The sequence below is a fragment of the Coffea eugenioides genome, chromosome 10 (assembly GCF_003713205.1).
Source record: "Coffea eugenioides isolate CCC68of chromosome 10, Ceug_1.0, whole genome shotgun sequence".
Classification (NCBI taxonomy): domain Eukaryota; kingdom Viridiplantae; phylum Streptophyta; class Magnoliopsida; order Gentianales; family Rubiaceae; genus Coffea; species Coffea eugenioides.
In genome coordinates this window covers 11441729-11467639 of record NC_040044.1, presented here as the reverse complement: position 1 = coordinate 11467639, position 25911 = coordinate 11441729, and the positions used below count along the sequence as shown (strand labels likewise).

At 36.5% G+C, this 25911-nt stretch overlaps 1 protein-coding gene and 1 pseudogene across 1 annotated transcript; both read left to right on the top strand.

The window, feature by feature from the left end:
- Positions 1-2833: 2833 nt before the first annotated feature.
- Positions 2834-17639, top strand: LOC113750427 (annotated as a pseudogene).
- A 7004-nt stretch (positions 17640-24643) lies between these two features.
- Positions 24644-25678, top strand: LOC113749778 (putative germin-like protein 2-1). Its single transcript, XM_027293625.1, has 2 exons — positions 24644-24802; positions 25026-25678. The coding sequence occupies exons 1-2, from the start codon at positions 24682-24684 to the stop codon at positions 25577-25579; spliced, it is 675 nt and encodes a 224-aa protein (XP_027149426.1). The 5' UTR covers positions 24644-24681; the 3' UTR covers positions 25580-25678.
- Positions 25679-25911: the final 233 nt, after the last annotated feature.

The window sequence follows — 25911 nt, the reverse complement described above, 5'->3', positions numbered from 1 at the left end:
GTGCGTCAGGAAGACCGAGAGGTGGTCTTCCGGGTCGGTCGAACCGTCGTACAGTTTGATGTTCGGGATCTTGAATCCCCGAGGTAACGGGTTGTCCTCTATCCCTCGGGTAAAGGGCGAGTCTGTCTAGTTGTCCTCGTACAATTGCGGCCGCAGGATCTGCTCGAGTTCGTCCAGGACAGGCTTCCACTGGGGAAGGTCCCGCGGCCGGCTCTTGATAGATCGGGCGGGGGAACGTTCAGACCCGTTCCGCGCAAGCTTCCACGAGGAGGGATTCCTCGGTCGGCCCCCAGCAGACCGGTCGCGGGAATACCTCTCGCTATCCCCGACCACCGAGGCCCGCGGCCGAGGGGGGGTCCGTGGCCGTTTCCTCCTGGGGGGCTGGTCCAGTGACTCATCCTCTGAGGGAACGGGAGGTGATTCCCTCTCCTTCCCCTTCGCCTTAGAGGTCTGCGCGCCACCGGCTTCACCCCCCTCCTTCGCTTGCCGAATTATGTCCTCCAGCATGGGGAGGTTCTCCGTCATGAACTGAAAGATCTGCTGTCTCCGTTCCCCCGAAAGGGTTGAGCCCCCGGCGCCCCGAGCCGCCTCGGTCTCCATTCGCCGGGACCCCTCGCCGGCTCCGGGATCGGTGTTCTCTACGGTTCGCTTTGAACGCGTTCTCGCCATCAACACAACTATTCGTACCTTCTCGTTCCCACAGACGGCGCCAACTGAAGAAGCACGGAACTTCCCCGAACCGAGCTGACCTGATGAGCTCGGCGTGCTGATGAGAAGAGCGTGTCCCTAACCTGCAAAGCGAACAAGAGAGTGAACTAATATGGGAGCCCCGAGGTCGTCCCCGAGGGCACTCCGACGGTCAAGTTAGTTTTCCGGCGAGTGAGATTCACAGGAAGTAAACGGACGGGAGTTATTGTCGAATAGTGAGCGTACCTTGCACAGTCGGTGTGCGTTATTATTTATACCTGCTTAGGAGTCCGACCTCCGTACGTTTCGGGACCTACCCAGAATAGTCTCAATCCCGCACTGAGGGGGATCAATCCCGACCTATGCGGGATTGTTCTCTGGAGCCCCTTGGAGCCCTAGCGGCGGGGGTCCGCGGGACGGTTCCCATGGGCCCGGGGTCTAAGCCCAGCTCAGGCCTCCCTGGGCTGCCATGTGTATAGGCCCAGGACGGGGCCTCTGCAAGGCCATTTATTAGTTGTTGCTTTCCTTTCGATGTTATTTCTTTTTTAGCAACATTTACATCACAGACGCGTTTAAGATTGAATCTACAGAGGTCCGTTAGATTGAATCTTACAGGGGAGGTCTGTCAGATCGGTTAATAATATAATTTAGTGCTTGGAAAATACTTTCACATTCAATTAAAATGGAAAGAGGAAAATTGCATCCGATCACAATTGTTGGGAGCAAGCACCACAATCTGGGTGGAGATAATTGCCGGCGACCACAACCTATCACAATCCCATTGGAGACACCAACCAGCGACTGCAAATCATTACCAAATCGATGCATAACTTTAACCTTTTTCAACAACAAATCCTAAATGACATGTAAAAATCAAAATGAAAACCAAAATGAATCTCAAATTAATCATATCCCTTGCTTATAGCAACGTCTCCAAAATTTTTAATTGTCTTTCGATGCCTCAAAAACGGACAGCAAACAGGAATAAAGCCAAACATTTAAAACAGTTTTAGAAAATTGCAGTTAAAAACCCAATGATTTGTCCTTTCAAATTATACAAGTTCCCTTCTTCTTTTTTTGCAGAACATAATAAAAGTAGAATTTTCTCAAGAAAAAGAAAATTTGTGAGATGAAGTCGGATGGGGAGAAGGTCTGAGTAATGGTTAGAATCTAATGATTGCCGTCAATAGACAAATAAGTTGGTAATTAAAAGGATTTGGGAGCCGACGGCAGAGATAGAAACATAGAAAGATAAAAATATGAGAGGAACCGGTAATCCATTTCCTCCCACAATTTTAGCACAACTCTGGGATAAATCACGGGCCGTTACCATCTCATTTTCCCTTCTTTTTATCTTACCTTTTATTTTATGTTAATATTGGTACTGTTATTTGTGGATTTGGGAATTTGTATATAAAGTTGTTTTTGGTTTAATTTTATCTTTTAAAAAATTTTAGTGGGCGGAGAATTAAATAATGTGGATGATTTTATGCCTAAGCTCAATCATGGTGATTTAGAGGGAAAATTAACACTCAAGTTCCTAACAAGATGTTTGTAGTATACTCTATTCTCTAAGAAGTCATACTACAAGCTAAATAAAAAAAAAAAAACATTGTAGTCTTGTAGATGTATTCTCTGAGCATTGAATATAATTTCTCATCATGCACGCTACTAATGATGCATCGCTTTAACCCTGTCTATTTAGACAATTTTGTAGTTAAAAATCTCAGCTCTTTTGGCTGTATAATGCTCTGAATTTGATTTTCAATGGCTAATGCTCCACAAGGAGCCCAAACAAAAAAAAAAAAAAAGCGCTCCGCAAGAAGTTTGATGTGTACCTGATATATCAATTATGAGTGAAAATAGGTTGAGGGGTTAATTACTACCAAAGGAAGAACGGACTAATTAACTAGAGAAAATTATGCATGACTCCAGATTTGTTACTTAGTCATCAACAAGTGGCCAAAAGCTTACTTTCGGTATAACAATTTTTTAAGCTTTACATTTCTGTCAATCATCAGGGACTTGGCTTCTTAACCCTTTCAACAGTTTTTACCTCTGTCAAGTCATCTGAGTATCAAAATGCGGCAAACGCTACGAAATTTTCTCCTTCGGAGTTCCAAGCTGTCACAATGCGGCAAATGCTATGAAATGTTCTCCTTCGGAGTTCCAAGTTATTTTCTTCTTTTTTCCATTGTATCTAGTAGCTGTAGCCCATGGAGGGTTTAAGCCTTGTATACAAGTTTTTGGAGCTGACTAATTTGATGGAGAAGAACGCAAGGCGAAAAGCTCGTTTTCAACTGTAGCCCATAGAGGGTTTAAGCCTTGTATACAAGCTTTTGGAGCTGACCAATTTGATAGAGAAGAAAGCAAGCCGAAAAGCTAGTTTTTCAAGTGGTGGAATTTCGGGGTCTGCGGGGCTGTGTCGGTCATATTACTGATTTTGATCTATATTCAGGATAACCTTAGTTGGGGCCTTGGATTTGGTACTGATTTTGATCTATTTTCGGGATAACCATAGTTAGGGCCTTGGATTTGGGAATCTCTGCCTCGCCATTGGTTTTGCGCTTATCTTTTTCTTGCTTGGCACTTTTAGTTACCCATTCTGCTTCAGCATTGAGGAGATGAGCCCCTTTGAGAGAATTGGCCGGGTGTTTCTGAAAGCAGCTCTTAATTGTAAAACCAATTCTTCAGTAATATCCACTGAAGAGGAATCTGAGGGCTTTCTGCCTTATCTAAGTTGTCAACAATTCAAGTAAGGAATTATCTTGTCCTATAATTTATCATGACTACCTGAGATGAAGTTATTGATCTTTAACTTCTCGTAGATACTGCTGACTTATAAATACGTTGTCTATATGATTTTAATGTGTTCTGATAATGTTTTCTGTCTTGAAAGGATTGGCTAAACATAACGCACTACAACAAAAATGGCCTTTAAAGGCATTTAAAGGTGTCAGTTTAAATAATCTAACCTGACACTTTATCTATCCTCACACTTAGGGCGAGTGTTGTCCCTTCCAATGTGGGGATAGCCTCAAATCTTTAGCAGCATTCAAATGTGTCAGGAAAACCATGCTGCTATAGCATTCCTTCTGCCAACAAAAACTATTTTTTGTGATAATCGAAAGTGTTCGTATAGCATTAGAACATCAGTAGCGGATCAGTAGGTATCCAATTTATGAAGGCATCTTCAGTTGTCTTAATATATGGCTTTAAGGTCACGCAGCCATGTGAATTTACACTGCTTTGGACGACATGGCCATTTGTCATTAGTGTTTTCGAAGCTAAGCTATACTGACACTTTTAATTGCCAGGAGTTTTTCCATGTTTTTTTTTATATGGAAGCAACCTGCAATTAGTCCTCCCTGCTGTACATTCCATCAACCAGAATCCCAAGGGACTTGTAAAATTATCCCAAAGAGCAGAATGCATATAGCAATTTAAAAGAAGAAGTCAATACTCAAATATATTTCAGTGAATTAAAAGTCGATAACAAGTACTAAAATCGCAAACAAGTGCTAAAAGCAAGTACTAAAATCCCAAACCAGTACCAAAAGATTGTCATTTACAATAACTTGAAAGACTTTCTTGTGCACAAACTAAAAGACTCTCATCCCTAACAAGTTGAAAGAAGTAGAAGTAGCTTCCAAACTTTCCATTTTGTTGAGAGTCCTCAGTCATAACCATGAAGTCCCCATCATTCTTCAGCTGTTTCCACCTGTGCACAAAGACCAAGGCGATCATTAGATCATCATAGCTAGAACTAAAATTCCAGAAAATCTGCAATGTATTTAAGTGCATATCTCACCAAATGACAAGGCCAAGCAACTGGTGCACCAAGTGCATCTTGAATTGTTTGTTGCAAATCATACGGTCTAATCAATTGCTCACGTGGACTCATTGCAACTTGTATCTGTATTTCACACCAATTTGGCCCAAGAACTTGTCCGCCGACCTCATCCAATGGATTCAGACTCCGTAAATATCCCTTTGCCACGATTTTTGTTGGGTCAAACAAACTTTTTAGTGAAACCATATTCCCTACCTAGTAAAGATCCAACAAGTACAAGAATCAAACTCATGCCAAATTCCAGTTTACAAATGTGAAAGTTTAAAAGTTGTAAATACTTACTCGAATAGGTCGCGTGGCTCGCGATGGAGTTTGGCTTGACACATTGTTAGATGATGATGAAGGATGTCTCGGGCTGTCAATTGGAGAGCCCCTTCCATGTTGAACTAAAACCATTTTCTTCAAGCTGGCTATTTCATCATCTTGTCGCTGAAGCCTTTCCTCCAAATGGACCAATGTTGACTATTGTTGAACACTTATACGGTAACATGTGTTACGACTAGGAATGTCTTCCCATAAGTCCGTTGGATTCACACCGTCACTAAACAAGCGAACATGACCATGTTTGTCTTGCCCAACCACCTGGGCAAATATGTCATTACGACCAACTGGATCTTGCGACTCCGATGGAAGCTGATTTTTCAGCTCATTCATTTTTTCCTACATAATAAAGGAAAACACTTGTTATTGCAAAAGCCTGTCTGAAAACAATGGTAGAATTTATAGGCTTGTGTTCTCAGATCCTTACCAAATTCTCAGCAACTATGGTACTTGATGGAGTTCCATCGGCATGGGTATAAAACTTATTGAACATTTCTACTCTAGTAGGAGGTCTTCCCAACTGTTTGGCCTATAAGAAATTGAATTTTTTAAATTATAGTTTTAGCATTTAGCATATAATTAAAAAACAAGCTAACATAATGAAACATGTATGAGTAAAAAAAATTAGCAACTAAAAAAAGGATGAGATATCACCAAGTGGTTCCGAAGATGGGCAAATGACTTTTTTCCAGTTGTGTGGTTCATCTTCTTCTCCCCTCTAGCTTTCTTGTTCCTCTCACTTAGTTTCTAAATTTCAAAATCAAAACCAAGATTACAGCATTGAATAAACACAACTTTATGAAGAATGTTGTAGCTGATTTGTACCTTTGCTTCTTTACTTTTCCAATAAGCCCAAAGTTTGATCCATTGCTCTTCCCGTACCCTTATGTCCTTTTGAAACCGAGCTTCAGCATTTGGCACGGCAGGATCAAAATATGTAGCCTTTAAATCTGCCTTCCAGCTTCTCCATTTTTTGCCAATAGATCTTAAGGTCCAAGCTTCTAGTCCCATAGGCAAAGCAAACCTTTCCTGAAACGTAGTTAGGAACAAGGAAATCAACATAACTTCACAGTAATTTTTGTAGAAAGCATACATAATACAAAAGCTACCATTACCTTTATCACTTCTAACATGTCCATTTTAAGTTTCCTTGGCATCTTAAGCCAACTTTCAACATCTATTGGACAATACATACCATTCCTAGCCAAACTGCCCAAGAATTTAGAGAAAGAGGTTTTCTCACTTATTGGGATCCCATTGTCATCGAGTTTAATCTCAATCCGTGGAAGGTCCTTAGGCCGACCCCAAATTTCTTTCATAAATGTAGGGCCTCGGGTTTTCTGATGTACTTCACTTGAATCATTTGTAGTTTCTTTTCCTGTATTAAATAAGAAAAATGTGCAAGTTATGAACATAAAAAATGCACTTCTGGAATTGGTTCAAACAGTTAGTAATACCTGCATCGTCCGAGTTGCATGACATGAAGGTGGTGTCATTGGAATGTTGACCTTGAGAATCCTGATTTGGATTTTTTTCAGTTGGTACGTGCCTTGTTCCAAGTGGAGATTGTTGAATTGGAGAGTTCTGGCACTGCTCATGCGACTGTGAACCTCCATCAGCTTGTTGAGTAACTTGGTCACCTGATTCATGCATTATTCCCAATGTAGAATTCTGGATTGGAGATTGAGGTGCCCGAGCAGCTTCTCCTTGAACTTGTTCAATTACATTTTCATGGCTTGTTCCAAGTGGAGGCTGCTGCCTTGTTTCATGACATGAGGGAGGTTGCTCAATTGGTTCATCTCTCAATCCATTGGCAGTGCGCTTACATTTTCGACCTCCACGGGCCATACCTGCATAATTCACCATTTATTTGATACCAGGTCCACCACCATATATATATTTTTTTGGGGGAAGAAAGGGACAAATGTAAATGTGTAGCCTTTATTGAAGCAGACACTCTACCTATAGCAGTGCATCAATCTGGGATAATGGATAAAGTATACAAACTAAAATTAATGAACAAGTTATCTTGACTACAGCGTACACTGCAAGCCGAGCTCAAGCATACTTTTATTGAACTAATTTTGAGTTGCAACGAATATTATTGAATCTATTGTATATCAAACTCGGGCAGTTTGCTTCTAATTATATTTGAAAAACCTTTTTGCTTATAAATCAGAACTTGAAAACAGCTTTAAGAACTTGAAGATTACAGTTGGGTAAATTTGACGAAACCCACAAATCAATTCTCAAAATCCTAATACTATCATCTCTATCAACAAAATGTTCTCACGTCACAAGGTCTGCTCAGGTCATGTAGTTCCATTTGAGAGGTTACTAAAAAGTTCCCATGGAAAGTAAAAACAGAGCAGAACCAAAAGAAGTCCATCATTCATGGGGAAACCCCCTACTTGCTCAAATCAAGCAGTCCAGCACACAATCATTTGCTGGTGAAAAACAAAACTAACATAATAGGCATTTTAGAACCCAATATCTACCAAGTACTAGCAAAGACACTTACAATTTTCAACAATCATACTAGAATCCAAAGCTATCATTTTCATTTGTGACTACAAATTTCCTCATAAACAATCAGCACCAACAATTTAGAAGTCCAGGATTCATGAGGAAAAAAACTTTGGAAATTTACTCTTTAAAGTTGTAACAGAAAGCAACTGACAATACACAACACTATGTCGCATTCAACAGCTCTCACAAGCCACATTGTCCTAATCTGACAAGAAAGAATAACAGATAGCATCTCTACCAGGCTTTCGACCTATGCAACTAGAAATGTGCTTCTCAGAAACGGAGAAAGAGGTTGTCAGAAATGGGAATCGAACAACCTCAATTAGACAGATGTCTACCATGCAATGCAAAATTAGACACAAAATACTGAAATTACCTCAAACTATGGCTTGAATCCTTAACTTCTCGGTTTCCCCAAGCTTAAAGATCTGAACTTCAGCTTTCACCCAAGCTTTGAAGCCCTAATTTCTCATTCCTTGCCACCAAGCCAATGCAACAGCCGAATTAGGGATTTTCATGGTGCGAGCTCAACAAAGTTACCTAAATGGGTTCGAGTTCATGGATAGGTTTATCCAAATTGGTGGTGCGAGCTTGAAACAGAGAGAGAGGGCAAAGGGAAGGGACAACGAGAGAGGGAGAAGATGTCTGAAATAAAGGCGGTACTAATGACGCCAAAGTAAATTAGTCAAGCCTCTTGAATTTTTCAATTTGCCGCGCTAATTTTTATGTGTTTGGGCAAGATTTTGTTAAAGCTACATAACAACTAAAAATGTTATTACAGCTATATACAATATAATATAACAACTACAAAAATAACAACTTAAAATTTTGTTAAAGCTATATAACAAGTAAAAATTTTGTTAAAGCTATACACAATATAGTGTAACAACTAAAAATATCTTAAATTAAAAATTTTGTGAAGCTAACAAAAAACATGAATTTAATCAAAATGTTTTCAGTACCCAATTTATTTTATGCTACTAGCAATTATGTACGGCTTGTAGTCTAACAAGCCGTTAGAAGGATCGAATTAGTTTATGGAACATAAAAATGAACTTGTGAATACATGAACTTTCCATTGATAAATGTTAGGATTAGAATTGATTGAACATATATATATTCAATATTTTCAATTCCAAAGCAATTGCCGTTCAACTTTGTGTTTATTATAAGCTATTAAACACTTAGAAGATCTTAAATTTGAACATTTCACTGCAATTGCCGTGTAACTTTGCGTTAATTAGAAGCAATTAAACACTTAGAATATTCAATGTTTTCAATTCCAAAGCAATTGCCGTTCAACTTTGTGTTAATTACAAGTAATTAAACTAGAATTCGGGTTGTCCGAATTCATATATTTCGAATTTGGTTCGAATTCGGTAATGGAGTTTATAAATTTTATATAATATTATATAATATTATAAATTTTATATTATATAATAAATTTTATATTAAACACTTAGAATATTCATTGTTTTCAATTCCAAAGCAATTGCTGTGTAACTTTGCGTTAATTAGAAGCAATTAAACACTTAGAATATTCAATGTTTTCAATTCCAAAGCAATTGCCGTTCAACTTTGTGTTAATTAGAAGCTATTAAACACTTACAAGATCTTAAATTTGAACTTTCCACTAATAAACGTTAAATTAGTGGAAAGTTTGATGGTCAATCCAAAATTTTGACAAAACCGATTAAACTCTCCCAAAGATCAGTTATGGAGTGGACATATATGCAATAACAATCCAAGTTCGGAATGATCGGTTCGGTCGATTCGACCGGTTCGATTGTGTCTCCAGTCTTGTTCAATGGTTAATCCAAAAATTCAATTAAACCGAACAACCTTCAATCAAAGATTAGTTATGGAGTATATATACAGAATATGCAATAACAACGTTTGATCAGTATGATCGGTTTGATCTATTCGATCGTGCTTGATCGGTTCGATCGTGTCTCCAGTCACTTTAATGGTTAATCCAAAATTTCGACTAAACCGATTAAATTCGATCAAACATCAGTTCGACCGGAAATTTAGAGAATTTAACTTTTTGAATTGTTATTTATTTAAAAAATAATTTTTCCATTGTATTAAAAAATTATTTAAGAAATTTATCGATTAAAGTTTCAAATTATTTCTATTGATCAAAAATTAGAGAGGGGTGATTGGAAATAAAAAATTGGATGTTTGGTCTGAATTGATTTGCAAAAATTGCATTATATCTTACACTCAAAAGTTTAAAAAACAAAACAAAGAAATGATTATTGTAATTATCAAAAATAATAATAACAATTTTGTTAAAACATTTAACGAATCATAATCAAACTTGAAAGTGAATTTGATGGATAGCAATTTCCCATAACACAAAGGCATTTAGAGATTGCACAGAACATTTCAATTGAGACCATGTATGGTGTACGGGCAGGTGCTTGAATAAACACCATGATCTGCAATTCCGCAAATTTGAAACCATATTTGTCCCTTCAAATTTAGTTGCTGTATACAATAATCAAACGAACCAAAACTCACAACCTTCAAGTAATTTTAGACCAACGAAATGCAGACAAGTAATTGCAGCCAGTAGTAGAGCCTTAGCAATTGAAACATATAACAATTAATAGGGCCAACAAGCTTAGCAACTATAAAAGATACTAAATCAGATTATATTGGGACAAATCAACTTCAATCCCAAGTCCATCCTCACGAACCCAACTAATTTCCTCATTTTCATTCTCAACAACAGGATTGCCAACATCACTTTGCAAATATGTCTCAACATCCATGGTTGTGCCCATGTTATATCCACCTCTTGCAGTGGTAGAGATAACAACTTGCCAATCCTTATCAGTTGGATCTTCCACATAAAAAACCTGTGATGCTTGTGAAGCGAGTATAAATGGCTCAACATGAGGCCTCACATTTGCAAAATTGACTACAGTAAACCCATCAGCATCTTGTTTCATTCTCGAACCATTTGATATCCAATCACATTCGAATAACACCACCCGACGACCTCCATAAATTAATTCAACAACATTTTTCAAGACGCCGAAGTAGACTAGTTCACTCAAAACTGGATTTTGATCCCTTATACCTGCAAAACTGGATGTTGTTGCATTGACTGTAACACCACTATTCTGCGTTTTTCTTTTCTTCTCAACTTCGTTGGTGTGAAACCGAAATCCATTAACAACATACTTGTCATGTTGGATTCCAACAACATCTGGACCTTTAGCAAGGAACCTCAAGTCTCTCAACACCGAAACATTTTGAGGAAGTTCTAACTTGTCAATTTGTAAAAAAAAAAAAAAAGATGATAAAACTATATTTGAAGTCCTACAATTCAAATTGTACTTAATATTCAGAATTTTACTTACATGTTCAGCAAACCAACAAGCAAAATTTTCGATGTGCAAGCGCTCTTTTAGATGCTGTGGAACTTGAGGATGCCATTCTTCTATCAATCTACGATGCTGCCTAGAAGTACATGAGTCAAAATTGTAATCATACATTGAATTCTACAATAAAATTTTAATGCATCAAGTTGTAGTTGAACTTACTCTATGTAAGGTGTGACAGCATCACAGTTAAATAAAATATACTGATGTGCTTTACTCAAGATATGAGCATCAAAAACTGTTGCCTTGCCCCTCCCCAAAGGATGTCCTGATTTAGAGAATATATCTAAACCCTCTTCAATTTCCTTATGTACTTCTTCATTTCTGCTTGGACGATTGAATTTTGTCTCAACATAGTCCGCAAGATACAACGAACAAAAGTTTATGCATTCTTCTGCCAAGTAGCCTTGAGCAATCGAACCTTCAGGCCTACTTTTATTTCGAACATAAGATTTTAATGTTCCTAGGTACCTAAAGTATCATCATTCCAAACTCTCTGTTTAGTTCCACAAATCAAAGAAAGAAAAAAAGTAATAAACATTTAAGGCATAATTAGAATTACAAGCAGTACCTCTCTACAGGATACATCCAACGATAATACACCGGGCCACCTAATTTCACTTCAGTTGCCAAATGAATAGTTAAATGCACCATGACATCGAAGAATGTTGGTGGAAAGCATTTCTCAAGATCGCAGAGTATAACGGCAATTTCACTTTCCAAACGAACCACATCTTGAGGACAAATAACTTTAGAACAAAGCTGCCTGAAGTATCTACTCAATCGAATCAAAGGATAGCGCACTGATTTTGGCAAAGTCTTTCTCAAAGCTATAGGCATCAATTGCTGCATTAGAATATGATTATCATGACTTTTAAGCCCCGAAATTCTTGGTGGCTTTACTCGAACGCATCTTGAGACGTTAGCTGCATAACCATCTGGAACTTTCACTTTTTTTAGCACATTGCAAAACATAGTTTTCTGTTTTTTATCTATTGCAAAGGAAGATGGATCGAGGTAAGTACACCTTTCCAGGTTCTGTCTCAATGGGATGCAACTCTTTTCTTATTCCCATTTCTCTCAAATCACGGCGGGAATTATAATGGTCCTTTGCTTTATCCTCAATATCCAGCAATGTCCCCCAAATATTTTCACAAACATTCTTCTCAATGTGCATGAAGTCAAGATTATGTCTTAAGACATTATCTTTCCAATATGGCAAGTCAAAGAAAATACTCCTCTTTTTCCAATTAAAAGGCAGATTCGGATCACCTTTCACAAGTTTTCCAAATTTAATTTGCAAGTCTCCTAATTCACTCACAATCATATCCCCAGTTTGCAAAGGTGGTCGCTTTCCATATTCTTCGGTGCCATCAAACAATTGGGCTTGCTTTCTAAATTTATGCTTACTATCTAAGAATCTACGATGACCCATATAGCAATGCTTGAAACTATGAGTCAACCGTCGTGCATGAGTGAACTTGTGACAAACAGGACAAGCATATTCACTTTTAGTGCTCCACCCAGATAACATTGCATATCCAGGGAAATCACTAATGGTCCACAACAGAGCTGCATGCAATTGAAAATTTTCTTTTCGGGATGCATCATAAGTTTGAATGCCAAAATCCCACAATTCGGTCAATTCTTTAACTAGAGGCTGTAGATAAACATCAATATTATTCCCAGGAGAGGATGGTCCGGGTATTAACAGGGACAACATGAAGTACGGTTGCTTCATACACATCCACGGAGGTAAGTTATATGGTATTAATACCACAGGCCAAGTACTGTGTGTAGAACTCATGTTGTTGAATGGATTAAACCTGTCAGATGCCAACCCCAATCTAACATTTCGACAATCCTTATCAAATTCTGGATGTAGATAGTCAAAAGTTTGCCAAGCTGGAGAATCAGCTGGATGTCTCATATAACCATCTTTTGTACGTTTTTCCTCATGCCATCTCATTTGAGATGCAATTTTAGAAGACATAAATAGTCTTTGTAATCTAGCTTTTAAAGGGAAATGCCACAATACTTTTTGAGGGATTTTTCTTTTTTCACCAGTTGGATCATTTTCTGAAGCAACCCACCTAAGCTCGTTACATGTTTCGCATGAAGTTCTTTTTTCAGCACTACCCCAATAAAGAGAACAATCATTAGGACATGCATCGATCTTTTCATAACCCAGCCCCAATGTATTCATCAATTTCTCAGCCTCATAGTAAGAAGAAGGCAAATTAGTCATGGCCTCTGGAAATGCTTCTCTCAACAGCTCAACAAGCATATTAAAAATCTTGTTACTCATCTTACCAAGGCATTTTAGGTGAAGCAAACGAATAATGAAAGACAACTTCGAGAAATTTTTGCAACCACTGTACAAATCCTGTTGAGAATCATCAATCAATTTATAAAATTTTTCAGCCTCTGAAACAGGAAAGTCCCCTTCTCTATTCAATTCATTTGTTCCATGTGGTATCCCAAATACATCATGGACCAAGTCTTGCATGTCATTAGTCCCATTTGAAACCCCAATTGATGTATTTTCAGAATTAGATGTGGCTTCATAGTAGTTAGAAAGCTCTCCATGTGCTATCCAATTATTATAACCCTTGATAAAGCCTACCACTTTCAAATGATCATATGCTTCCATTTTAGTCACACAAACACCCATGCCGCAATCTTTGCAAGGACACAAAATCAGTCCGTCACAACTTGATCTAGAAAATGCAAAGTTTAGAAACATTTGAAGTCCTGCCTCATACTTTTCACTTGTTCTTGGAAAATCCATCCAACTTTTATCCATACTTTGAATATAAATAAATGTCCTCCAACAAGCTTCCAAGAGCATGAAAACAACAACTACACATTAGTACTTAGAAAACTAGACAAATCCCATAAAATCATTGAGAATAAGAAGCGCCCTGATTTTTTAAACTCAAGCCATGGCTTACAAGTCCCTAATTTCAAGTTCAAGAATTTACAGTCTACTAAATAAAGCAGCCCAGCAAATAAAGGAAATCAACAAAATGCAAAATTTCTCAACAATCTGTAAAAACAGAATTTGCAAGCAAGCGGATAGAAATTTTATTTACCTAATACCAGAACAAAGCCCTTCGTACCAACTCCTGCACTCGCGTCTTCGGAAAATTCCTAACTTCAATCTGAAATGTCAAAGGTTAAACAAACACATGAGCATGAAGACTAAAGGTGAAATTCAAGAATCTTACTAAATTTCCATCAAAGTATAGATACATCTCTGGTGTGTAGTGATTAATTTTATAAGTTCTCTCTTTAGAAAGGCATGCAACTTACGGCATAGGTAATTGGAAAAAATGATTGATAGAAAAAGCACAGGTTTATGACACGGTTAGACCAGCAGATATTTATGAAGAAAAAGCATTCACCACAGAGAGACAGTGAAATGTGAAAGAAAGAAGAGAATCTATCTAGCTTTTTATTTTATACTCATAATCTTTTTTTGGTCCCAGGATTCTTTTAAGTTGCTATGACTGTTCAGCTAATTGATCTAGAAACAGGACTAAATTGAGAAAAAAAACAGAACCCGTAAGGGTGCTATGTCATCCTGAACTGGGAGGGGTGGAAGTTCGACAAGAAAATGGATAGGGGAAGAAAAAAAAAGAAAAAAAGACTAAAAAATACAATACAGTTTTACACGAAATCCTGCTATTTTCTTGTCTGGCAAATTCAATGCCTACGCCCCATCACAATTAAAAGTTCGTTGGGGTAGTTGCACTCCTTCACCTCCTTTTCCCCTGTAAATCCCTCTCTTTCCCTACCTTTCCAAAGCATCCAAAGTTTCATTCTTCTCCAAAAGTTTCTTCTTGATTCAATCTTTCGAGTATTTCCTTCAATCCATCTTTCAAACTTTAGTTTTGCTAGCTGGGTATACCACATTTTGGCCAAATTAGTAAGGGTGCTATGTCATCTATGACCAATGTGCAGTTCAACAAGAAGTCCATTAATTAAGTCCTTAAATATTAATTTTCATCAACATATTTCTTAAACTTTTGCACTTGTCTTGCAAAAAGGTCATTCCAGTCACCCCATTGCTATTTTGATCTTCATCAAAGAGCTTCCAAGTCGATTTCTATTCATAACCTAAACAGAGCTTCAATTACAACTAAGTTTCATATATTAACATTAAAAGAGATTCACAGAAAAAAATGAAAAACAGGGGGGAATTGACATTTTATCGAACAGGTTATGGGCAACAGCTTCATTGTGTTTACCACTTCAATTTTGGAACAAGATAAGCGCACCTGAAGTATCTTCCCGCTTTCCCAATGTAGAGCTCCGTTCTTCAGCTTTTACTTCCTGCCTGCCCTTCCAGATGTCTTAGCCGAGGGATTTAAAGTTGAGGTTAGAAAAGATGAAGATGGTTGTTTGCGGAGATAGCTTCGATTGCTACCAACATTCTGGACTGGCCGAGATAGCTTGTATGCTGAGAGGTGAGAGAGATGAGAAGAAGAAAATTTTCACCAAGTCCTTTTGCCGGCAAAATGAAACTTCACAGTACTTCAGCAAGTGTTTTGGAGCCAAAATAAAACGATGTCGTTTTCTGTGTTTTTTCGATTTTTTTTTTTGTTCAACTCACAGTTTCCGGAGTGTCATCATAGGTAGCCTAAAGGCACATTATTATTTGTATATCATGATAAAATAAAAAAATTATAGTACATATTATTGAATTTATTAATAAGTGTCATGATATGTTTACTATAATGGCACAAACCAGCAAGTGTCCTTATAGGCATGTCAGGAAAGGTCATTTTTGTTGTAGTGACATGCATAAGTCTGTTCTCGCTTATCAAATTAATGAACTTATTTGAATGTAATTGGAAGCAAATCTGATGGTTCTTGGGATGTTGTAAAATCATGCTTCACGATGACTTCCATTTTTCAGATGTGGTTAAATCAAGACTTCTTCTCATCTTACCGCTCAACTTCTTGAGGTCTATATTTAACCTTCATGTTCAGAACCCCGGAACCAAACAAACACTCTTCCGTTGAATATTTTGGTTATTATGTGTTGGGATATCAAGTGTGAATCAATATCCCACATCGGAAAGAGATGAGTAGAATGAGGAACATATAAGTGAGAATGATCCATAGACCCAATGCCTTAAGGTTTTGGGTTGGATGTGGTGTCAAGCCCATGGTTGTGGTTCCCATTCTAGCTCATGGTTAAATTCTCCCCGAGTTTGGCTCTCTCAGAGCCCAACAAGTGGTATCAGAGCCGAACCATCGGCTGGGCAGTGACTCCAGGATAAAAAGCCAGTGGGAATGGTAAGGCGTGGCTTGGATAAGAGCAGGAAAAAAAAAAACATGCAGACCTGTAGTGAGGCAAGGGCATGTGGGCTCTTGAGCAAGAATCGTACACTCCAGATTGAAGTGGACTTGATGGAGTGGATGGGCTAGGGAGAGAGGTCCGATGTGGAAGAGATTCACAATTGAGGGGGAGATTGTTGGGATATCAAGTGTGAATCAATATCCCACATCGGAAAGAGATGAGTAGAATGAGGAACATATAAGTGGGAATGATCCATAGACCCAATGCCTTAAGGTTTTGGGTTGGATGTGGTGTCAAACCCATGGTTGTGGTTCCCATTCTAGCTCATGGTTAAATTCTCCCCGAGTTTGGCTCTCTCAGAGCCCAACATTATGCTCATTGCAAGTTCGCAACTGTCATAGGTTTCTGAACAAACCATTGTTCGCACCTGATGGCTCGGCCCCCCCAGAAGGAGGCCTTCTTCTCCTTCCACCTAAGCTGTGTAGGAAAGGCCCAAAGCCAATCCCAGGAACAGTGAAACTTCGTAGGATCTATCTGTCCAAGTGCCGGTAGTCCGCATCTTCACAGACATATCTATTTCACCAAGTCTCTCTCCAAAACAGTACCTAGATCATTACGCCTTTTGTGCGGGTTGGAACTTACTCGACAAGGATTTCGCTACTTTAGGACCGTTACAGTTACGGCCGTCATTCACTAGGGCTGCGGTCGCTGGTTCCCCTGTTATGAGGTCACCAACTTCCTTGACCTTCCGGCACTGATGGTTCAAAGGGAGGTAGGAATGTCTGTAGTATCAAGGAAGCTGAGGAGGCAAAAGCAGTTCTGCGGTTATTTCCAATATGGGCCACCTGTTTGGTGTATGGAATTGTGTTTTCCCAGTCATCCACCTTGTTTGCAAAGCAAGGAGCTACAATGGACAGATCTACGAGCCCAAGCATTGATGTACCAGCCGCTTCCCTGCATGTTCTCCTCAGCCTATCACTAGTCGCCTTTATCCCTATCTATGACCGCATTTTGGTTCCTATTGCAACAGCCATAACTGGAAAATCATCGGGTATGGCTATAATGCATCGAATTGGAACTGGAATAGTTCTGTCATGTCTTTCCATGGTTATAGCTGCCCTTGTTGAGATGAAGCGTCTTCAAACTGCTCAAGAGTATGGGTTGTCGACAAACCAAAGGCTACAGTGCCAATGAATCTGGTCTGGTTAACACCTCAATATTTGATTCTGGGAATTTCTGAAGCGTTTACTATGGTTTGTTTGCAAGAATTTTTCTATGATCGAGTGCCAAGTGGATTGAGAACCACAGGTCTCGCTCTATTTATCATCATCTTTGGGATAGGAAGCTCTCTAAGCAGCTTTCTCATCTCCGTTCTTGAGAAAGGCACAAGCTGGCATGGACATCAGAGTTGGTTCTCTGACAACTTAAATAAGGCACACCTTATTATTTTTTCTGGTTGCTTGCCTGACTTAGTGCTATTGCATTTACTGCTTATCTATATTTTGCAAAATCCTATATTTATAATCGAGGAAGTAGTATTTAAAGTTGCCTCATACCATATCTACCTTGCTAAATGGTTTGTGGTACACGATTTAAAATTTGTCCACGACAGGATGCTCTATGTAGCAATGACAGCAGTCATCTTAGTGTTTTTGTCCAGGAAGTTGCTAGATTAAGAGATAGAAACAGTAACTGTAGTTTTGCCTTTGTCAAAAGACAAGGTAATCAGGTTAGTAATTGTGTGGAAAAGGTTGCCTCAAATCTAATATCAATTGTCTGGATTGGATAGGAGTTTATTTGAAATATTATTTAGAATAATTACTGTATTACTTTTTAGTCTATCTGCTACTATGTTCGTTGGGACTGATTGGATTAATGGCTTACGTGATTTTCAGTTCTAGTTGCCTATGAAAAAGAGAACTAAGGGTGCATCAGCCATTGTCTCCTCTAAACAGAACAAAGTGCATAATCAACTCAGAAAACAGAAAAGGTGACTGTTATATGTTGTAGTCGAAGTAGCAACTGGTTTCTAAATTTAGTATTTGTAACCTAGTTGTAAATTATGACGGGATGCTTGATCTTTTCCCATTCATGAAATTTCACTTGGACTTGTTTATAATACACCCTGCTCCTAGTTTGGGAGTTTTGGAGAGAAGAGGAAGAAAAAGAGTAAATAAATAAATGAAAATAAAAGTTTAAGTTTCGGGAAAATAAAAGAGGAGAGGAGATTTGAGTGTGTTCTCATGTAATTTGGGAGCCATGGAAAACTTCCTTTTACCTTAGGCTTCTGATATCATATTCTTAACATGTACCAACAAAATAAATAAATAAATAAAGTGAAGATAGAATTTTTCTCTACTGCAAGAAGGACAACCATAAAACATAAAATAAAATAGGCTTTTCCATATATTTGTTCTAATAGTTATTAGAAATAATTACAATTAAAGAGCACCTGTAATCTTGACCATAAATTGTAAAAGATAAACATTTCATCCTCATCTAGTGTATAGAATATCGGTCTTTATTATAATATGGGCTTGCTATTCGCTGATTAAATTTAAATGATTATAGATTCTAATTATAAATAATTAGTTTTTATATTCTTGTTTGCTTTTATATTCAGATTATCAATTTTTTAATAATAAAAAATGCTAAAATCCATAATCACCTAAAGGATAATTTCTGCTGATTGTGATTATTTTTTATAATTACTTTTTATAATTAAATTTTGCAAAATCTTCACTAATCGAGAATAAGTCCTATATGAGCATCCAACTCCCAAATAATCACAACATTCAAGGGCAGAGTCAAATGGTTGTGAGGGTTGCCAATTGTCTCCCCTCTCCCCAACTTTCAGAAAATTAGATAGGGTTAAAAATAAAAAAAACCCCTTGTGGTATACCTAATACACAGAAAAACCCCTCGTAGTTTCAAAACATACAAAATGACACCTCATGTTTTTAACTAAATTGTAAACTAACAGAATTCGTTAAAATGACACCTCATTTGTGTTAGATAAAAGCTCATTCTAAATTTTATATAAGGTGAGTTCGAACAAATATTTTGATTCAATAAGTAATCAAACGAATCGAACAAACACGAACTTGTTCACGAATTTAAACGATTGTTCACAAAAATGGACTTAATTGTCATTTCACAAAATTTATGGTTAATATTGTATTCCTAATCCCTAATTCTAGGCTTAATTGCTTGCAAATATGGGCCTAATTGTTTGTGAATAGCTCATTTATGTTAAACGAGTAGAGCTTGACCTCGAAATCAAACTAGAATTTTGCTTACGAGCCGAATACAAACATAGATTTGGAGCTCAAATATTATCGAGCGAACTTGAGATTTAGTTTAATGCATAGAGTTCAACATGAGATATTCAACTTGACTTGGTTCATTTTTAGCTCTATTTATTGCTAGATAAGAAATCTTGAAGCCGACTCTTTTCCTTATCAGCAGTGGACTTTGAATCCAACTTTGTTTAGGAAACTTTTATTTTTAGATAGTAACCAATTAGTCTTGGATATTTATTACTTATTCCTTTTTAGAAGAGGTTTTAGTTAGGTATAATATTATAAAATAAGAGTGCTTCGTTTTTAGTAGGGGATTAATTTTGGGGAGAGAGTCTTACATAAAGAGAGAAGCGACAGATGTAAGAACATTCTTTTTAAAGGGCGGCTCTCTCTATCTCTTTCACTCTCTTGTGAATCCCATTTTTCTATGTTTTTCTCTTGTTACTTTCATCTCTAGTTGATGGATAATAAAGGCTTTTGGTATTACAATGACATCTAATTTGATTTTTTTTATGTTTCATTAGTTCATGGCTATTTATAAATTTTCTGTGCTTTCTTGAGATAATTATTTTGCATGATTATATAGCCGGTCAATATTTAAATGTTGGAATAATCTATCAGCATCTAAAATATCAAATCTGTAATTGTTTGATAGTTTTAGTGTTTTTGGAAAGTGATATAATTTGATTGTAGTAGAAACTTTTGAATATATGTCATGGGAATATATAAACCAATCTAAATAAATCGAATTTGTGAGTTAGTTGGCTAGAATTGGTTTTTCTAATTGTCAATGATTTTGAAAGATCAAATCCTAATAGCTTGTTTAGGGCAATGTTTTGAAAATCGGACCGGACCGGCCGGTTCGACCGGTTGAACCGCGAACCGGTTATGGCACCGGTCCGGTTCTATGTTAGGATTGATCATACTAGAAAACCGGTCAAACCGTTAAACCGTCGAAACCGGATTGAACCGGTTTTTTCTGGTTTTTTCAGGTTTTTTTTTTTTTTTTTTTTTTTTTACGTTTTGCAAATGTAGCTTTCAAGATTCGAACTCATGACCTTTGTAATAGAAGACCAATATAGTAACCGTTACACTATCACATCTTATTAATTTTTTTTATAACTTATTTATATAAAACAAACACTCATATTTCTTTTTTCCATTTTTCTTACAAAATCTCATCCTCTCATGGCTCTTTCTTTTTAATCTTCAACTCTATCTCTCTCTCTCTCTCTCTATCTTCTTTTCTTTTGTCACTCCCTTTTTAATCAAACATCTTTATTTTTAATTTATTGATGTTTTCTTACATCTTTTAATTTTATTTTTATCCATTAAATTAAAAAAGTTAAAAAAGAATTATTTTTTTAACCCAAATTATTTAATGCCACAACCACTTACTTTTATCTCATTTTTTGTTTCTTATCAAGTTTACATTTCTATTTTCGATTCTCTTGACTTCTTTCGAACTCCAAACTTTCTTTTTTTAATTGCAATCTCTAAATCCCAAAACGTAAATTAAAATTTAAGTCCACAATGTCTAAATTCTCATAGACGTGAATTTTGTATAATTTCAAAATATTGTGATAATTTTGGGTTGGATTTAAGATTTTTTGGTAGATATAATTGAAATTGAAATGAAATTTATTTGTTTTAACTTATAATTCAAAAATAAATAATTTATTTTTAAAAATCCAAGTTATTCAAAAATAGTAAACTTTTCATCATGTAAAGTATTAAATTAGTCCATTACATGTCTTATTTTGTGCATATATATTTATATAAATTTTTAAAAAAAAATTCATTGAACCAAGGTTGAATCGGTCCGATCGGTTGAATCTCAACCCTTTCACTTCACCGGTTCAATTAATGGTCCGGTTTTTAAAACATTGGTTTAGGGTTGTATTTTGATTAGGAAAGTAATTATAGAGCCTATTGTGATTATTGAGAAAGTAAGGAAAGACTGGTTATTGGAGTTTGTTGACAACTATAACCAATTTATTTATGAATATATGATTTTTATCCTTGCTTCAATATTTAGTTAACTAGAAGTTTGTATGTTATTAATTTAGTATTATTATATTGTTGCATTTTTATTTACTTTTAATTAAGTTATTTATTCTAAAAATCTCTCTCTCTCATGTTACTTGTAATTTTTGCAAAAAAATAAATTAACCAATAATCCCTATGGATATGACCCCACTCGCCATTGCACTCAAAAGTAGATAGTTTATTTTTGGTGAGATTGACTCCCATTAACAAGCACAAAGAATAACTTTTGCCTAATTTTTCTTTTGTATAACAAGAATTAAAACTTAAGTTGTATGTTATTAGCTTAGGTGATTATTTCACTCCCTCTAATTATGAAGTTTTGACTCCGTCACTGACTACACTCGTAAGTTTGTAATGACTGCATTGGAGGACATGAATCCCTGCATTTAGCTTATGATGCTTTCACATTTAAAACTTAGATGATGCTTTGGCATGTTTGTGAATTTTATATCCATTTTTTTGGATAGTACAGTATTTCATTATAAATATTAATATAACTTAAGGTGCAACGAAAATCATAGGAAAAATCAATGTGGAAATAATACCCTGCTTTGTTTTGACTAGGGCAATTATAGCCACAATGGAACCAAGAGTTTCTCCAACTTTTGCTAATAACTGATGACCTTTTTAGAGTAGTTGGTAAATTATAAAGACTATAAACGTTAAGACGTTAACATGTATTGCATGATCTTTTATATATAACTTATTAACGTATATTTACTGATGAGATATATACCTCTATTTTGAAAGCAATTAGAGAGTATGTGACTGTATAATGGTTGCATATTTTCTACGCTTGAAATGAAACTAAGAAAGATAACGGGATTCTTTAATATCCTAATTAAATGAATTAACATAATGTGAAAAAAATTATTTCCAATATATTTGGAATCAACAAAAAATAAAATGGAAAAATATGGGCAATCAACTACAGGCAGAAAAACTGCAAGGGAGCCATCTAATTATAAGCACTTCTGTCATTTCTAGTTACTGGAGTACAAATACGTATTGAATCCCTGAAGGCCATGTTTGAGCATGTTTGCATTGAACCAGCAACAAAGACTTTCGGGCATCTCTTATCCTTAACGTATGTACACAAATCATTTTCAAGAAAGAGGCAAAGAAGTTCTTCTGGCCTGCCTGGAAGTGAATGCTTTTTTAATAATAACGCGGTTGGAATTAACTACTTTCTATATTTTTAAAAACCAGGTCATGACAAATGATCACCTAAACGGTCGGTATTTAGGTTGCAATCATGACCTTTTTTAATCAACTAACACCACCAACTGAATATTAAAAAGACTTAATTTGCAAACGAGATTAGTTGTGCTACCAAATTTCTCTGGATTTACAGCGGGCAGAAGTGCATGAATATTAACTTCTTAACTTCTAGAAACAATTAATAAGGTTTTTTTTTGTTTTTGTTTTAGGTGTGTCCCGCAGGGAGTGGATCCCGCAGACTATTCACCACCCTCAACAACTTGCTGGCAGCAAGGTTCGAACCAGAGACCTGAAACTCCATCTTCAACAACCTCAACCACCAGACCAAGCCCCTGAGGGCACAATTAATAAGGTTTGACTAGGTAATATGGAAAATTACAATGGCGTGGGATAGTACGTTTTATCACAAAGCCTTTCTGAGTTTGGATCAGATTAATGCTCTAATTTATTATTGCATATCCAGCTAAGGCTCTGTTTGGATTGCAATTTTTCAAAACGATTTTTTTGTGGATACATATTTTAATTATTTTTTTTTATTTCACATATATCAAATCGCTATAGTAATTTTTCTATAAAAAATCCAGAAAAATGAAATCCAAACAAAGCTAAGTATATTTAGTCAGAGGATCCAATCTAAAAAGGATAATTAAGATTGAATTTCTGACTGCTTCTCATGCTAACTCTTTTGCATTAAAGACGAATTTCGAAGTATTAGCTGTACTCTGAACATTCAAACAAAGCATATCATTAGAACCTGTTGGAGGATGGTCAACAGAAAAAAATCATTATATCTAGAATTACAAGGGTTTCAAGAATAGCTTCATGACCTTTTCAAACTTTTTACCATCAAAGTACGTAAAAGTTCAATCAAGAAATTAACACTGATAGGAGACCGTTCCAATTGGTAAATACCTTTCTTGCTCTTTCTTTCTCTTTTTTTTTTCTTGTAGGAGCAGGAAAGGAAAAACTGATATTGAATACTTAGAATATTGGCCATAAGAAGATATAGGCTTATAAATTTGGAGCAACATGCTCTCATACAATACAAGTCGAGTGGCAACAAATCCAGACATTCCATGCTTGTTAGATCGTACACTATCTGCCCAAACCAATTTCATTAAAAGAAACTAAAGTGCCCAATGAAAGTCGAAACATTTTCCAGTAAAGCGCTAGCAATGGAGAAATGATCGGATTGGTTGGTGCATGACATTGAGAAAAGAAAAAGGTTAAATTACATATAACCCTCCAGTGGTTTCGTCCATTGCCACATGAGCTCTTTAATGTTTTAAAATATCCACTTCACTCCCCTATAATTTTGTGTAAAGCGGGATTTGATAGAAAATAACCTATATAACGTTGTTAGTTAAAATACTATTAGTACCCTTACTTAAATGCTAAATTAATCAACGGCGTAACCGGCTTGTATAAAAGTATAAGGAGATTACGTGGATAAATGTAAAAATCATAGGAGGGTAAAATGGATACTTATACAAATCATAAGGGAGTTACGTGGATATTACGATTTTATCACATGCATTTTTAAAGCACGTTTGATACAAATGCCATAACTAATTGTGTATTCCATCCATTTTTCACTTTATATAAAGTCACAGGGGGTTATGTGGTTATTTTAATACCTTTGAGGGGTCATCTAGTTTTAGGTAAAATCATAGGGGGTAATAAATAATTTATCCAAAGAAAAAAGATTCAAGAAAGAGGCAAAAAAAAAAAAAATAGAGTTCAGATAAGAGACTTAGGCAGCTAAATGCATGTGCCTAGTTGTTGGGGAAAGTTCGCTCTTGCTGACTAACTTGCAATTTTAAAAAGTCACCAACCTAACCTGATGGCCTAGTTGTCAAGGAATCTGATTTTCTTAATGTAATAGTGAAAAACTTGGTGACTTAGTCAATTGAAACATGCCTATATATATATACCTTCAATCTTTGCCCAAATCCCTCAAACCATCAACCAAAGAGTTAGTGTAAGAAATACTAGATCTCATCCACAACTACCATGGGAACTCCATTCCTGATAACCATAGCCACAATGGCACTACTTTCATCCCTTGCTATCGCTTCTGATCCTAGCCCTTTGCAGGATTTTTGTGTTGCAATCAATGATCCCAAAAATGCTGGTAATTCCTTATACCTATCAGAACATGCTGCAAAACATTTTTCTTTTTCTAAGCACAATTTTCGTATCCTATCATGTTTGCTTTAACCTGTGAGTTCTCTCTTCATTATTATTATTATTATTTTCACAACATCGTGCATGACACCTAATAAGACATGCAAAATTCAATGTGGGTTTGTTTAGTCTCATTATTACATTATTAACAGCTAGTTTTTTTAATGCAGTGTTTGTGAACGGAAAGATTTGTAAGGACCCAAAGGTCGTGAACGCCAATGATTTCTTCTTTCAGGGACTGAACGTACCTCGAAATACAGCAAATCGACAAGGTTCTAATGTTACTGCTGTGAACGTCAACAATCTAGCTGGGCTCAACACTTTGGGAGTTTCCCTAGCTCGTCTCGATTTCGCTCCTTATGGCCTAAACCCACCCCATACTCATCCTCGTGCAACCGAGGTCCTATTCGTGTTAGAGGGCACTCTTAATGTTGGGTTTGTCACTTCAAATCCACCAAATAACATGAAAAATCAACTCTTTACGAAAACGTTGAATCCAGGAGATGTTTTCGTGTTCCCTGAAGGTCTGATTCACTTCCAATTTAATGTTGCGAAGACGAATGCTGTTGCATTTGCTGGTTTTGGCAGCCAAAATCCAGGAGTCATTACTATTGCAAATGCAGTCTTTGGATCAGATCCTCTCATTTCTGCAGATGTTCTCGCCAAGGCATTCCAAGTCGACAAGAAAGTCATTGACTTACTTGAGGCACAGTTTTTGAAATGATCCATGGATTTGTTCTAAATTTCTACTAGCATGACTCTTGTGCTATATATGCACAGGGCATTGTAATGATTGATTTGTAATACTACTTTATTAAATGTATGAGAATAAAGTGATATTTTGTTAATTACTTAATCTGTCCTTTTAGATCAAGTAATTTTTGCATATACAAGTCAACAAGGAAGAAAAAAGGAGTTATGTTGAATTACCAAACGTCACGTGGCTTGTCCAAGCTCAAAATAAAATGGTTAGTACACAAATTGAAGGTGACAGCGTCATAAAATAATGACCTTGCTGAGTTTTATTGATTAGACTTCATTCCAACGTTGTCGAGT